The sequence below is a fragment of the Cyprinus carpio genome, chromosome B18, assembly GCF_018340385.1.
Source record: "Cyprinus carpio isolate SPL01 chromosome B18, ASM1834038v1, whole genome shotgun sequence".
Lineage (NCBI taxonomy): Eukaryota > Metazoa > Chordata > Actinopteri > Cypriniformes > Cyprinidae > Cyprinus > Cyprinus carpio.
In genome coordinates this window covers 445,830-462,127 of record NC_056614.1, presented here as the reverse complement: position 1 = coordinate 462,127, position 16,298 = coordinate 445,830, and the positions used below count along the sequence as shown (strand labels likewise).

The window sequence follows — 16,298 nt, the reverse complement described above, 5'->3', positions numbered from 1 at the left end:
AGTTGACCTGATAAAACACACTGCTGGTTTATCTATAGAATTGTCAATCCCTTATTGTTCAGCTTTGATTTTTCTTCAACCTATTGTGCTTTACTTTGATTAAAGACTTGTTCACATTGTTAATGTTGCTGTAAGATCTTCTAAAATGGAATCAGTAACTCATTGCAGTGACCAATAAAACAGTAGGATTTGCGAGTTTGAGCGCAGTTATGGCAAACAAAACTGAAAGAAATAAATATTGCTGGAGTTGAGCTCTGTTCCTGTGTGTCAATGCTTCTTACAAACATGCACTTGATGAAAACTACTGTAAGAGAAATAAAGATTCAGACATGGAGGGTGTGGCTGCATAACGGCTTGTGAAAAATACTAGTTTTATTTTTTTTTATTCTTAAATGATATTTCTTATAAAACAGCCTTGTAAAGATAGCCAGTTTATAAGCACAGACAATTTGTTCGAAAAAGATACTTAACTAAAATTGCAAAACACAGATTGTGTCATTAGTTGCTGCTAAGCCATTAAACAGAATTAACTCCACTGTGTGGATTGTCATTTGACTCCAGATCATTCGATATAATTCAGCGTCACACACAGAAATGTCATGCTCTCACAGAAAGATCAACTTCAATCTGCCACCACATCAAGAGCCTGTCTAGAGTTTACAGATGAATCGGTACGAAGCACGAGAGACGATGCAAATCAGACAGACACAGTTCACGCCACATAAGACATTAACATCTGATTTTAATACACAACCCTTCAAATACCTTTAAACTTATTTTTATGAATGCTTTCAAACACTGTCTGTTCATCCTGTACACAGACGTGATGCAGAATTCTAGCAGTGATGGATTATATATGGCATTATATTTTGGCCTTCATTAAGATCATTCATATTTTCAAACTTAACCCAGTTAATCCCCAACACTGCAAAAAGACACTGAAATTAACTAAAAGTGTTCATACGGACGCAGCTTTAAGACGCCGCCTGTGTTCATGACAAATGACATTATTTCTCTAAAACATGCCAGAAGATCTCAGATCTTTGGTCTCTTATTTCACACACGGATGTATATATGTGTGTGTGAGAGTTAATAAACTCATAAAATCTCTAATGGCAGCTGGATCCAGTAAAGCGCACGCACCTACTGATGTGAAACAGGAAGTGAGAGTTGAGCTGAAGGAAGCAGAATGACCGGCGAACGCTCAACATGCTACAGGGAAAGAAGAGAGAGAAAGCAGGGCTGATAATGGACTGGAAGCATGAACTCGAGGGCTGACGTCTGCTGTGTGAAGAGCGCATGGAGCGAGTCTATTGTCGGACTTCTACGTAGTTGGCGGGGAAGAGTCCGTATGCGCCGCGGCACACGCCCCTCCACCAGCCCTCGTCGATCATCTCGATGTTAGTGATGATGTCGTCCGGATCGAAGGAGATCTCGTCGTCACCCGCTGGAGAGAAACAGAGGCACGGTACATGACCTTCTTCTCGTAGGAAACACGTTTCATGCAAACAAAACTACATGTGAAAGTGTGAAATTTGGAAGTAGAAAGAGCAATACTATGGAAGCTCGTTTCCACCACTGAATAGAAAAAAAATAAAAAATTAAAGGGAGGTTTTATATACATATATATATTTTTTTTTAGTTTATATCTTGCAATTCTGACTTCTCAGAACTGTTTTTTATTGTTTATCCAGTGGTGGAAACGGGCTTCCATACAATACAGTATTATTGTTTTATATCCTCAAAAAAATTACATATATATTTTTTTCATTTTTTTTTTCAAGTGCACACTATAGAAGATTGTTTCAGCCATGGAATAATAATAATAATACAAAAATACTTCATCACAATTTTTACTTTTCTTTTCTTTGTTGTTTTTGTATCTTTTAAAAAAAAGCATCTTTTTTTGTCCAATTGCAACTTTTTTTCTTAAAATATTTTTTTTTTTTTCTTTTCTTTTTTTACACCACAGAGTAAAAAAATTATCTTTCTCACAATTTTAACTTTTTATCTTGCAATTCTGTGTTTATCTGCCAATTATGACTTTTTCTCTCAGAACTGCAAGAAAAGAAGTCAGAATTGTGAGATCAAAAAACAATTACCTTTTTATGTTTTTATGCCTTGGCAAACACTTCAAGCTTCAATTGTAAAAAAAATAAAATAAACTTTTTTTTAAAGCAGATTCAGACTTATCTACGTATAATCTAGCCATAATGTACCCATTTACTTGATGTTTTTTAATTATCATTATTATTTTGTTATAACAGGAGTGATCTATTTTAGGTGTCATGCCACTCACTTACAGCCTAAACACTGTAAAATGTTTAGTGCAAAACTATGATGATCTAAGTGTTTGTGAAGTCAAGCTCCTCAGATCCTTCACTCACCGGCCTGATAGTCGTACAGAGCCACGGCAGTCACGCCAAGATCCTCTCCAGACTCGTACGACTGAGCCCCTGAAACACACACACACACACACACACACACACACGTCACTGAAGAACTGAGAACACACACCTGCACAAACAGGAGCTTGAAACGACATCAAACCGCCAGAAAAATATCAGCAATTAACTAAAGAAATAATTATTTTGATTTATTATGGTTACAAAAGTAAGGCAACACTATTGATTTTAGATACAGTAGAACGGTGGAAACTATTAAAGCTGCCTTTAATTATGTATCCGATGTGCATAAACACACAGATGAAGACAGAGGTGAGCTCTTTACAGGCTTACTGGAGTCAGTCAGGGTTGGGCAAACACAGATTGTAAGATGGATTTTTATATTTTTATATTGGACTTGCTTATTCTTTAGATTGTGTTAATTTCACGTAATGCGTCAGGAAGCGCACCTGAGGTCTGGTTCTGCTCGTCCGGCTCAGGGTTCTGGTACAGGTCTTCCTGGACCGGTTCTTCATATGTGGGTTCTGCTGAGACCGGCTCCACCTCGTAGATGTTTGCACTGTTCTCCACCTGACCAACACAACACAGACCATCATCATCATCAGAAGCACATCAGACATGATCTCACATTAGTCTGCTCTGTGCTGCTAGTCACTCACACTTTCATGCATCGCGTACACAAACACAGCATTAGACCTGGTGTGGTGTCACGATACATCACGACAAGCTATAGTTTATTAAAGGACGCATTAGTGCAAGAGTGTTCAAAATGTATTAATAATCATTTTACAAGATAACAGATGCTACTATATGGCCACATTTCACGGCCTTTACAAATTGTGTATTAACGTAACTAGCAGACAATTATTGTTAACTAAAACAATAAAATAAAAAATAAGTACTTGAAATAAAATTAATATATATTATATAAATATTATATATATATATATATATTTAATCTTAAGATCAGGAATCAGGTACTCCTTGTAAAATTTACATTTCGACAGCACCAATTAATTTCTGTGTGCACATCTTTTTTTTATGTGGTGAAAAAGGGCTGTTAAAAATGTATTTGTCTTTGAATCATTCGAGAGATTCATTTAAAAACACTGATTCACCCAGTAATGAAACTTGAGTGAATCATTCCATTCATAAATTCCATCAGGTTTTGTTTCACGGTCTAATATTTTTTTCTTCAGAATTGTGAGAGAACTACAAAAATATATATAAAAAAAAAAAAAGAAGCCTCAATTTATCCAGAAGCATGCAGCTCTATATTACACACAAACAGCTCTAAATCGAGTCCGTTTTTTATGCAGCCTGCTGATTTTGTGTTTCTGTATTCAGAAGCAATTAAATATTTTGCAAAAAGAGACATAGTATAAATATGTTTGATATCTAAATGTTTGACTTCGATAGGAAGAATCGGAATGGATCAAATTCAAACGATACCAAACTCTAGTAATATCATGTTGTTTCTTAGCAAACAGACAGACGTGTGTTGAGTGACAGATACGCACCTCCTCCTGCTTCCTGCGCACCTCCTCCTGCTTCCTGCGCACCTCCTCCTCCTCCTGCTCCTGCTTCTCTTTGGCCTGTCGTCTAGCGCGCTCCTCTTCTGCTCTCTTCCGGTCCTCCTCCTCATTCTGCTTCGCAATGCTCTCAAAGCGAGCCTTTATACTTCCAGCGCCGCTGCCAGCTGAACACAGCACAGCACTATAAACCTCTACTCACCGTGATTAGTTAATGATAAAGTGTGTGTTTCTCCTGACCTGCTTCCACCGGACGGGTCTTCTGATACGCCGCGCTCGGCTTCTCCACCTCCTCAAACGTGCCGGCGCTCTGAACACAACATCACAAACTACTGTCATCCTCAAACCGTCTTCCGGTTCTGATTGCATATAAAAATAAAACACTAGAACGTGAACACCAATGTCTCGTCTGCAGAGCAACTGATTACGTCATCTGGATTGTGTACAGATTCCAAAAATGTATTAATTTAAAAATTAAAATGTAAAATACTCGTAATCCCACCACAGTTATTTTTTAATACAATAGCAATAATTTATTCATAATTTATTGATTTTGACTAATTCCTCTTTTTTTTCCATCTTTTAAATGTTCCTTTCTTAAATAGCCTACACTGGTTTAACATCGCATCAACTACTGATGAACACATTCCTTTTTATTTGAATTATCACTCAGTTTCAAGATTTATATTCGTCACATACACGATTATACAGAGAATATATAACCAGCAGTGAAATGTGAGTACGATTCTGCTACCGGTCGGTTATTATACTTGTTATTTTACTAATTATACTTTGAAACACATTAAAATGCACAAATTTAAAAAAATAAAGAAACTTTTTGTGTCATCTGATCCTCTTCCAACTATATTTTTATTTGAAGATATTTTAAAATAAATATTTTAATAATAAAGTATCACATTTGCATGTCCATGGTTCTTTGACGTTGGTTATGGTTATGTGTTTTAATTTAACATTTAGGTCATAAGTAATCTAAAAGTAGTCTGATTATATTACCTTAAACGGATTACATTATTAACTACAATTTTTGTCATGTAATTTTGGATGAGTAACGGATTACAATTTGTAAGTGATCTCTTCAGCTCTGCTCGTGTGTGTTAACTGATGATCACAGATCAGTGTACCTTGTCCATTCGGTCTTTCTGCACACCATACTTCCCTCCGAATCCTTTGGCATAGTCTAGAGTAATGGAGGAAAATAAACTGTTAAAATGGGGATTTCTTGCATATGCATGTCGAGTGCATGTTAAAGGAATATTTCACACAGAAAATGATCACGCAGTTATTATTTACTCAAATTCATGTCATCCAAACCGATACGACTTTCTTCTGTGCAACAGAAAATAACACATTTTGAGAAGTGTGTGTATTGTTTTGTTTTTTTGTGTCCAAACAATACAAGTCAAAACTATTTAATTACCAAAATCCTTCAAAACATCCTCTTTTGTGTTCCACAGAAGTCAGACATACAGGTTTGAATGACATGAATTTGAGAAAATAATGACTGAATGATCACTTCTGGGCAAAATATTCCCTACAAGCCACAAACAATATAAGTGTGACTATTTGTCAGGACCATTTCAGGTTTTGAATCATGTCCATGACTGTGTGTGTGTGTGTGTGTGTGTGTGTGTGTGAGCATGTTTATGAGGACACAAATTTGTATAATGACATGGTTATGACATAGGTATTACAATGAGGAGATTATTTATGAGGACATTTTCAGTGTCCCTGTAATTCAAAAGGCTTATAAATCATTCAGAATGAGGTTTTTTGAAAATGCAAAAATGCACATATTTTCCTGTGAGGGGCAGGTTTAGGTGTAGTGTTGGTGTAGGGCGATAGCACATACAGTTTGTACAGTATAAAAACAATTACGCCTATGGAGAGTCCCCATAAACTAGGGCTGGGCGATATGGAGCAAAAAATATCTCTATATGTTTACAGGAAAAATAACCCCCAAAAAACTACTGTAAAAACAAATATGCTAAATATTATATGTTTAGGGCCCTATGAAATGTTTTATTTTTTTCTTTACCGTATGTTTTATTGTTACCTAATTCTGTGTTTAAGCAAGTGTAATTATTTAAATGCATAAAAACAACTTAATTTGTTACATTTCTTTCTTAAAATAGCCTTATGTGAAATGTTTTTTCCCCTCTGAAATTCTGTATATTCACATTTTTCTGGTTATCAAATGAAGGCATAAAACATTCATTTAATTTATCTTTTAATTATTGAAAATTAACCAAACTTTATTTTTTGGTAAACAAAGGGGATTTACTATTAAAAATAATACATGGAAGAAATGTTGTGTGATTATTCCGTAAATAATGTTAAATAATGTTTCATTTTAATATTAGTAGTAGTAGGCTATGTACATTCTGCTGAACAATAGGCTAGTAATAGATTTCTGGCAAATACTTTTATTTTGACGGGTTTACCGTTACAGTTCTGTGTATGTGATACTACAGTCTATGATGTGATATGACGCTAGTTTTACTGAAATCAAATGGTCAGATGCTCATGAAGTGGCTCTCGGTGCAGTTCTGGAGATGTTGTTCATGTGTTCACATCCTCATTTAGAGAGAAGACAGATGCTGAAATCACCGCGAGCGTCACGTGCGCTTCAGTGTGTGTAATAAAACGAAGAAGCGCTTCTGTGCCATTCATTAACACAGACACGCACAACATAAAGGATTCATATTTAAATAGACTTTTCCGGTTTAATATTTACAGATATTAGTCCATATCGCGATTTGATGTGAGTGCAATGACCTACTTTTGATTAATTCATTTAAAATTTGACAAATTCTGTGACATTCCACCTTAAACTGTACATTCCATTTTTATGACTGGATTCCGTGTTTCCGTCCGCGTTTTCTGCATCGCGGAAATCATAGAGCCCTGCAGTAGACATCTGCCTGCTGTTCGCCCGAGGTATCTCCATATAATGGAGCCAGGTGTCCTTTTTTTTTATACTAGTTCTGCAGCCTCAGGTCTGGTTGCGGACGACGCCATGTTCAACGCGAGGGGAGGGGGAACAAAATCAAGGAGGCGGGGCGAGCACAGCACAGAAGACAAACAAGCAAAGTGACGGAATCAGAATTAAATATAAACAATATATCGATATATACGATATGTCAAAATCCATATCGTGTTTAAAAAATATCTTGATATATTTTAAATATCGAGATATCGCCCACCCCTACCATAAACCACATATACCAACGTGTGTATGTGTGTGTGTGTGTTCACATGGCAAGTACAAAAACCTTTACCAAGTTTTGTACCATTCCAAAGAAGTACAAAATTTAAAAAAAACTAAAAAACAAAAAACAAGTAATAAATAAATAAAATAAAATTCATTCATATACCATATTAACCGGAATAGCTATGAAATCCAGACCTTGGTATAACAACACATAAAAACAAGTGAAGTGCTACAGATGCTTATCTCTAGTTTCACATCATCAGACATCATTGAAGCATCAATCCAGACCTCAGAGAGAGTGTGGTGTCTTTTACCTTTCTGTGACTCGTGCAGCTGCAGCTTCTCCTGATGATCCCATCCCACCGCAGACTTATCCTGACGGTCCGTCTGAACGCCGAACTTCCCTCCGAAGCCCTTGACATAGTCTCACAAACCAGAAAACCACAGAGTCACCATCTGACTGGGACAGTAGCAAAACAATCTGACACACAATTTTAGAATTATATGTAGTATTATCCCAACCTTCTGTTCGTAAGGGGAAGAAAACACTAAAATCTTCTGTATATCTGTACTGTAAACCTGAGACAAACCTTTCTGAGACTCGTGTTTCTCAGTCTTTCCCTGGTACTCAAAGCCCACGGCGCTCGTCCACTTTATCCGTCTCCACTCCAAACTTGCCACCAAAGCCTTTAGTGTAATCTGTAGATTAAAGAGGCAGAAAAATGTAATAATACAAGTAGGGATGTCTGCCGCAAGCAGATTTCAGCGTCATCTTTTCCTTTTAATGGCAGTGCACTGCTAAAAGTGCAAAGCGCCACCTGTTGCACGACACTGGAATGACAGCTAATGGATCTCTGGTGGATCGGGCTTAGAAGAGACATCAGGACATCACCATACGTCCAGAGACGTCTGTGAGGCCAGGAACACACCTTTCTGTGACTCGTGCTTCTCTGTTTTCCCCTGATAGTCGAAGCCGACAGCGCTGCGGTCCACACGATCCGCCTGCACGCCGTAGCGGCCCCCGAACCCCGTGGTGTAGTCTGAAACAACACATCATGAGCGGCTCGTACTGCATCACAATCAACACTGGAACAGTGACTCTTAAAGACAGAGAGAGAGAAGCACCTTTCTGCGAGGCGTGTTTTTCTGTCTTTCCAGCATACTCGAAGCCCACGGCAGACTGCAGGAACACACCACGTCACTGAGAGTGAATACGAGCGCAGAAACACTGACCGGTCCGCTGGAGATCTGAGGACTTACCTGGTCAACACGGTCAGCTTCCACGCCGAATTTACCTCCGAAACCCTTGGAGGTGTCCGTCTGGGAGCAGTGTTTGGACAGCTTGCTCTGATACTCGTGTCCCACGGCAGACTGCAGATAAAACACACACACTTCAATTCGAGATGTGGTCTCCACTCTAATATCTGCATCATACACATCCACGGATTTTCATGCAAAAAAAAATAAATGAATATCAGGCATTTCGAACAAACACATCACTGTAAAAGTGAGCGATGGTCTGCGACAGAGAAGTGAATCATAAGAGCGAGGCCTCGTGCCTTATCCATGCGGTCCTGCTGCAGTCCGAACTTCCCTCCGTAACCGTGAGACGCTTTGGGCATGTGCTCCAGCTCCTTCTGCTTCAGCTCACTGTGTTCAGACGACACTCTCTCACGCAGCTTATGAATGCTGAGAAACACAGGGAGGGAGTTATCTTCTGTAAATTATCATTACCATGTTCAAGAAGAAAGCTGGGCCAGTTATATAAACCTAGTCTCTATGTTAAGAGCTAGTCTCACCAACTAGGGTTTATAAGTCTTATTTTTCAATTCAAATTAGACCAGTCTGACTGGGAAATAAATAAATGAGACCAGTCCTAAAGAAAAAACCTGCTAACTTGTAAGATTAGTCTAAAGGCAGTTTATGTAATCTGTCTCTGGTCTGATATCAATGATATGATTAAACTCATAACAGAAAATTGTTTCAATATTATTATTATTTTATATATCCCTTAATTTTCAGAAGTATTTCATATACACACACTGCTGTTCAAAAGCTTGGGTTCTGTATGATTTTTAATGTTTTTTAAAGAAGTTTCTTCCGCTCATCAAGACTGCATTTATTTTATTTTAATTAAAAAAAATTAATATTGTGAAATATGCTTGCAATTTAAAATAGCTGTTTTCTATTTTAATTTACTTTAAACTATAATTCATCACACGATCCATCAGAAATCATTCTAATACGATGATTTATTGTTGAGACAGATGTGCTGCTTAATATTTTTTTAAACCTGTGATACTTTTTTTCAGGATTCTTTGATGAATAAAATGTTAAAATCTATGAACAACATTTATTCAAAATAGTATTTTCTTTATTTATTTGAAAGAAGTTCACATTTTACCCTGCAAGGATGTGTTGAATTGCTAAAAAGTAAAAACTGTTTTTAAATAGTAGACTAACTTGATGTGTTCCTGATGGCCAGAGCCGGCCACAGTCTTGGCTCCCCAGCGCTGCTCCTTCTCTGACACATCATTCTGGCATTTGGTGGAAAAAGTTAGACATCAGTGGAGGAAAAACCACATAAGCAAGAATAAGAAAACATTACTGTTGAAATTTGTATGAATGTGCAGAAAGAGTCAGATGCACCCTGTGATTAGTGTGAGCTTGCATCTTAAAACACTATAATATTTCACTGCACGCATTTTCATCTACATCCACTGATAAAAACACGCGATGCATGGATGAGCTTGTCTTGAGAAGTGATGCACAGGAAATCAGAGGGAGTTTGAAACCTCAAAGTCCGGGTCAGTTTCCCAATCATCTCCTCCATCATCCACATCAACAGAGAACAAACAAACACACACACACACACACACAATCTGACCAACACAAAACACCATTAAACTACACACAACAGGTGTTTACATCATCACATGTGAGCCTGCAGCACAGAAGCAGTCATCAGTAGCACAGGTATATTTGTAGCAATAGACAACAATACATTGTATGGGTCACAATTATACATTACTCTTTTATGACAAAAATCATTAGGATATTAAGTAAAGATCATGTTCCATGAAGATATTTTGTACATTTCCTACCGTAAATATATCAAAACTTAATTTTTGATTAGTAATATGCATTGCTAAGAACTTCATTTGAACAACTTTAAAGATCATTTTCTCAATATTTAGATTTTTTTGCTCCCTCAGATTCCAGATTTTCAAATAGTTGCATCTCAGACAAATATTGTCACACATCAATGGAGAGATTATTTATTCAGCTTTCAGATGATGCACATTTATCAGTTTCGAACCCGTGGACCTTTTTGGTTTTGTGGTCTAGGGTCACAAATGATCTCAAAGCATCACATTTGTTAAGTTCGGCACACACAAGCTGCCATTTCACAAATATAAGACAGACATGAGAACATGTCCCAGATTCACACTTGCACAATCACTATCTAGGAGTCACTTCTATTGAGAACTCGCACTGTAAGGAAGACGCCTATCTAGGCCACTAAACAGACAGGTCGGCTGGCGTTGGACCTAGTTCGTCATCATCTCTACCAAATATCTTTACTACTCAATTAATGTTAATAAATGCAGTATGTGAATGGACACGTCTGGTGTGTGTACACGTATATACACGCAGACGAACAAGATTAAACGGTTTTAATAGACACGTTAAATCTGAACTAACGCAAGCGAACGAGCAGAAATAAAGCGGAATAAATGTGTTTTGATGAGAAATAATGACTCGTGCTATTGATGCGTTCGGGGTTTGGTCGTCTCGCCTCTGAACCGTACGTTTAAAACGTGTAAAATCCCGCCTTTACACTTACGGTGTACTTCGATGGCCTTCTTAATGCACGTGTTCTTTAAGTGAATAACGCTAATAGAGATGGTAATAATAGTTATGAAGAGAAAAGTCGTCAGCGTTCCTGGCCACAGTCTTCCGCTTCCCACTTCCTGCTCCAAACCCGAACGCACCACCTGAGCTGGGAACGGGGGGAACACCGGATGTTTCACAACGGCAGGGACACTGTCCGATTTACTGTCATTGACAATATGGTTATTATTTATTATCAATTCATTTGAGATCAGAAAATGATGATCTGATTCAGGTTCGGGCTAAGATAGGCCTAGCATACCTGAGAAATCTGGTCTCCGGCCAGCAGCGACACGCAATTTCCCCTCATCACATAATAGTACGACCCCATTTTTCTCTTCTCTCTTTCGGGAATGATTTACTGTTTGAATTATTTAAATTTAATTTATAAGTTCTTTTAAGCAAACCTTAAAGTAAAATCACTTAAGATATTAAATCTTGTTTTCTAAATAAATAAAGAAAAACTAACGCAAGCAAAAATATCTGTCATTGGGGTAAGAAAATTAATCTTAATTCAAAGGCTAAACAATAGTATTTTTCTTGCCCCGTTTGTAGATATTTTTGCTTGTTTTGAAGAAATAAAAAAAACAATAATAATAAAAAAAATCTAATCAAATTCGGATTTTTTTTTCTTTTTTAGATAACAAGAGATAATGTTGTCATTTTACTTGTAAAGTAAATGCATCTTGATTCAAGAGTGTTTTAGATATTTATACTAGAAAACAAGACAAAAACACTAAGAAAATCGATTTTTGCAGTGTATGTGAATTTTGAGTTTTCAAACATTTAATTGCAATACACTGAAAATGTTGTATAGTTTAAATTTATATTAAATACAGTTAGATAAACATCAAAGTGCTTTTTGACCCACTTAAATAGGATTTAATGTCAGCATGAAATAAAAATTACATTTTTGATTTGAGGTACACTAAAAAGTGCACATTCAATACAGTTAAGGACTCTTCTTTTCTCACAAGAGTTGACCACCAATTTCAAATAGTTTCATTATATTTCCCTGGTCTGTTGACATTACATGCATTTATCATGAAATTGCTGTCAATCAGTAACATAATCTAGCCATTGGTGATAAAACTGTGTGACTAAATTTTGTCACTAGGTAGTGATATCTGATGAGACTAAATTGTGAAACTGCGCTGTGGGTAATGACAAATGATGGTGAGACTTAGTAAGTCTCAGAGGGGGGAGTGTAGAAGATTTTTATTGGTCAAAATATGTATTGTTCAAGTATAATCATTGTGAATATAACAATTTATGTATCAAGGTATTTTACTACTATAATCATGTATTTGCCTGTGTGCATGAGGATAGAATGTGCTTACATAGGGTAGAAGTTCAGAATGGAATGTGCAGACATACGGTTTATGGTAAAGCTGCACATCCTGTTTTGACATGAGATGAAAAATATATGATGGAGCCTCTTCATTTAACATAACATAAACTGGGAGCTCCTGTCCAGGAAACAGATTGGAGGAATAGGCAAAAAAAGGTAAACAATGACAGGATGTACAAAATGTATGTAACAGGCCTCAAAGAAAAAAACTGTATAAAAGACTTCAACAACAGACTTTACAGATCATCTGCAGATCATCTCTAGACTGATTTATCTCATTCATCAGGCTGTCAGGAAGCTGAACTCCCTCCCAACCTTGCCCCCCCCTTTTCCCAATGCACCCCCCCCCCCCCCCCCCCCACTAAAACAATGTGACCTGCACCAGCACTTTGTGCAGCATTGGTCTGCTCACTATCTCATTCAGCATTTAACTGACCTCATTCAACTACCTCTTCTGTCAGTTTAAATGAACTGCCCTCTGAGATTTTTGTCACTTAAATTAGATAAAGCAGACTTGACTTGATGTTGGACTTCACTTTTTTAATGTCAAGAAGTGACCACCTGACCCTAACATAAATTGAACGTGTTTAAACACTTTGATAAACTGTGAAGTAAAAGCTGAATAACAACACTTAACGTTGGACTTCACACTTTCGATGTCAAGAAGAGATGGCTTGACCCCGACATGATTTTAATAAACAAACTTCTAAACTGGAATCAGACGTGCTACCGTTGCTCCACCAGGTCTCAACAAATGAGGTGTTGCTTCCTGTGTAAGGCCCTTGATCCGGTCACCACACAAAGCAGTCTAATTTCTCCCAATAACCCTGAAGGCTCTCTAAATTGATTGCCATCGTTTTGTGCCCCGGGCTCAGCCCACCCTTCGATAGCTCAGCTGGTAGAGCGGAGGACTGTAGATGAAATGTTGGATATCCTTAGGTCGCTGGTTCGATTCCGGCTCGAAGGAGTCTGGTTTTAAATTCGGCACACACGTTTCCACATTTTCTTCTGACATTTCCTTCTGACTGAACTTGGATGGCCAGTTTAAAAAAAAGCCCATAGGTCAAGATCCAAATCTACCACCTTCCACAATGGAAGGAACATTTGTGGTATTAGAGGCTTCTTGCTTCAATACGTCGATAAAAGCTGAATGAAAACACTTGACGGGGGACTTCTCACAGTTGACATCAAGCAGACATGGATTGACCCCGACGTGATTTGAACACGCAACCTTCTGATCTGGAGTCAGACGCACTACCGTTGCGCCACGAGGTCTCACGTCCCACTGCGGCTTCGTATTGCCATTTTTAAAAAAGCCCATAGGTGAAGCGCCAACTCTATCAAGTTCCACAATAGAAAGACCGTTGCGTCATATTAGAGGCTTCTTGTTTAAACACTTTGATGAACTGTGAAGTAAAAGCTGAATAACAACACTTAACGTTGGACTTCACACTTTCGATTTCAAGAAGAGATGGCTTGACCCCGACATGATTTTAATAAACAAACTTCTAAACTGGAATCAGACGTGCTACCGTTGCTCCACCAGGTCTCAACAAATGAGGTGTTGCTTCCTGTGTAAGGCCCTTGATCCGGTCACCACACAAAGCAGTCTAATTTCTCCCAATAACCCTGAAGGCTCTCTAAATTGATTGCCATCGTTTTGTGCCCCGGGCTCAGCCCACCCTTCGATAGCTCAGCTGGTAGAGCGGAGGACTGTAGATGAAATGTTGGATATCCTTAGGTCGCTGGTTCGATTCCGGCTCGAAAGAGTCTGGTTTTAAATTCGGCACACACGTTTCCACATTTTCTTCTGACATTTTCTTCTGACTGAACTTGGATGGCCAGTTTAAAAAAAAAGCCCATAGGTCAAGATCCAAATCTACCACCTTCCACAACGGAAGGAACATTTGTGGTATTAGAGGCTTCTTGCTTCAATACGTCGATAAAAGCTGAATGAAAACACTTGACGGGGGACTTCTCACAGTTGACATCAAGCAGACATGGATTGACCCCGACGTGATTTGATCACGCAACCTTCTGATCTGGAGTCAGACGCGCTACCGTTGCGCCACGAGGTCTCACGTCCCACTGCGGCTTCGTATTGCCATTTTAAAAAAGCCCATAGGTGAAGAGCCAACTCTATCATGTTCCACAATAGAAAGACCGTTGCGTCATATTAGAGGCTTCTTGTTTAAACACTTTGATGAACTGTGAAGTAAAAGCTGAATAACAACACCTTAACGTTGGACTTCACACTTTCGATGTCAAGAAGAGATGGCTTGACCCCGACATGATTTTAATAAACAAACTTCTAAACTGGAATCAGACGTGCTACCGTTGCTCCACCAGGTCTCAACAAATGAGGTGTTGCTTCCTGTGTAAGGCCCTTGATCCGGTCACCACACAAAGCAGTCTAATTTCTCCCAATAACCCTGAAGGCTCTCTAAATTGATTGCCATCGTTTTGTGCCACGGGCTCAGCCCACCCTTCGATAGCTCAGCTGGTAGAGCGGAGGACTGTAGATGAAATGTTGGATATCCTTAGGTCGCTGGTTCGATTCCGGCTCGAAGGAGTCTGGTTTTAAATTCGGCACACACGTTTCCACATTTTCTTCTGACATTTTCTTCTGACTGAACTTGGATGGCCAGGTTAAAAAAAAAGCCCCATAGGTCAAGATCCAAATCTACCACCTTCCACAACGGAAGGAACATTTGTGGTATTAGAGGCTTCTTGCTTCAATACGTCGATAAAAGCTGAATGAAAACACTTGACGGGGGACTTCTCACAGTTGACATCAAGCAGACATGGATTGACCCCGACGTGATTTGAACACGCAACCTTCTGATCTGGAGTCAGACGCGCTACCGTTGCGCCACGAGGTCTCACGTCCCACTGCGGCTTCGTATTGCCATTTTAAAAAAAAGCCCATAGGTGAAGAGCCAACTCTATCATGTTCCACAATAGAAGGACCGTAGCGTCATATTAGAGGCTTCTTGTTTAAACCACTTTGATAAACTGTGAAGTAAAAGCTGAATAACAACACTTAACGTTGGACTTCACACTTTCGATGTCAAGAAGAGATGGCTTGACCCCGACATGATTTTAATAAACAAACTTCTAAACTGGAATCAGACGTGCTACCGTTGCTCCACCAGGTCTCAACAAATGAGGTGTTGCTTCCTGTGTAAGGCCCTTGATCCGGTCACCACACAAAGCAGTCTAATTTCTCCCAATAACCCTGAAGGCTCTCTAAATTGATTGCCATCGTTTTGTGCCCCGGGCTCAGCCCACCCTTCGATAGCTCAGCTGGTAGAGCGGAGGACTGTAGATGAAATGTTGGATATCCTTAGGTCGCTGGTTCGATTCCGGCTCGAAGGAGTCTGGTTTTAAATTCGGCCACACACGTTTCCACATTTTCTTCTGACATTTTCTTCTGACTGAACTTGGATGGCCAGGTTAAAAAAAAAGCCCATAGGTCAAGATCCAAATCTACCACCTTCCACAACGGAAGGAACATTTGTGGTATTAGAGGCTTCTTGCTTCAATACGTCGATAAAAGCTGAATGAAAACACTTGACGGGGGACTTCTCACAGTTGACATCAAGCAGACATGGATTGACCCCGACGTGATTTGAACACGCAACCTTCTGATCTGGAGTCAGACGCGCTACCGTTGCGCCCCTAGGTCTCACGTCCCACTGCGGCTTCGTATTGCCATTTTAAAAAAGCCCATAGGTGAAGCGCCAACTCTATCAAGTTCCGCAATAGAAAGACCGTTGCGTCATATTAGAGGCTTCTTGTTTAAACACTTTGATGAACTGTGAAGTAAAAGCTGAATAACAACACTTAACGTTGGACTTCACACTTTCGATGTCAAGAAGAGA

General features: G+C 38.7%; 1 protein-coding gene and 6 non-coding genes across 7 annotated transcripts; 3 read left to right on the top strand and 4 right to left on the bottom strand.

The window, feature by feature from the left end:
* Positions 1-339: 339 nt before the first annotated feature.
* Positions 340-10,072, bottom strand: LOC109073432 (src substrate cortactin-like). The gene is given in 15 exon segments (XM_042743368.1): positions 340-1,447; positions 2,388-2,456; positions 2,855-2,975; positions 3,926-4,104; positions 4,178-4,247; positions 5,080-5,135; positions 7,484-7,594; positions 7,760-7,815; positions 7,817-7,868; positions 8,099-8,209; positions 8,295-8,349; positions 8,430-8,540; positions 8,729-8,858; positions 9,633-9,706; positions 9,965-10,072. Coding segments are annotated over 15 exon segments (1,440 nt in total). The 3' UTR covers positions 340-1,310.
* Positions 10,073-13,294: 3,222 nt separating this feature from the next.
* trnay-gua lies at positions 13,295-13,381 on the top strand. The gene is given in 2 exon segments: positions 13,295-13,331; positions 13,346-13,381. It is a non-coding gene; the product is annotated as a tRNA-Tyr (tRNA).
* A 236-nt stretch (positions 13,382-13,617) lies between these two features.
* Positions 13,618-13,689, bottom strand: trnaw-cca. Its single transcript has one exon. It is a non-coding gene; the product is annotated as a tRNA-Trp (tRNA).
* Positions 13,690-14,420: 731 nt separating this feature from the next.
* trnaw-cca lies at positions 14,421-14,492 on the bottom strand. The gene has a single exon. It is a non-coding gene; the product is annotated as a tRNA-Trp (tRNA).
* Positions 14,493-14,899: 407 nt separating this feature from the next.
* trnay-gua lies at positions 14,900-14,986 on the top strand. Its single transcript is given in 2 exon segments — positions 14,900-14,936; positions 14,951-14,986. It is a non-coding gene; the product is annotated as a tRNA-Tyr (tRNA).
* Positions 14,987-15,224: 238 nt separating this feature from the next.
* trnaw-cca lies at positions 15,225-15,296 on the bottom strand. The gene has a single exon. It is a non-coding gene; the product is annotated as a tRNA-Trp (tRNA).
* A 409-nt stretch (positions 15,297-15,705) lies between these two features.
* Positions 15,706-15,792, top strand: trnay-gua. Its single transcript is given in 2 exon segments — positions 15,706-15,742; positions 15,757-15,792. It is a non-coding gene; the product is annotated as a tRNA-Tyr (tRNA).
* Positions 15,793-16,298: the final 506 nt, after the last annotated feature.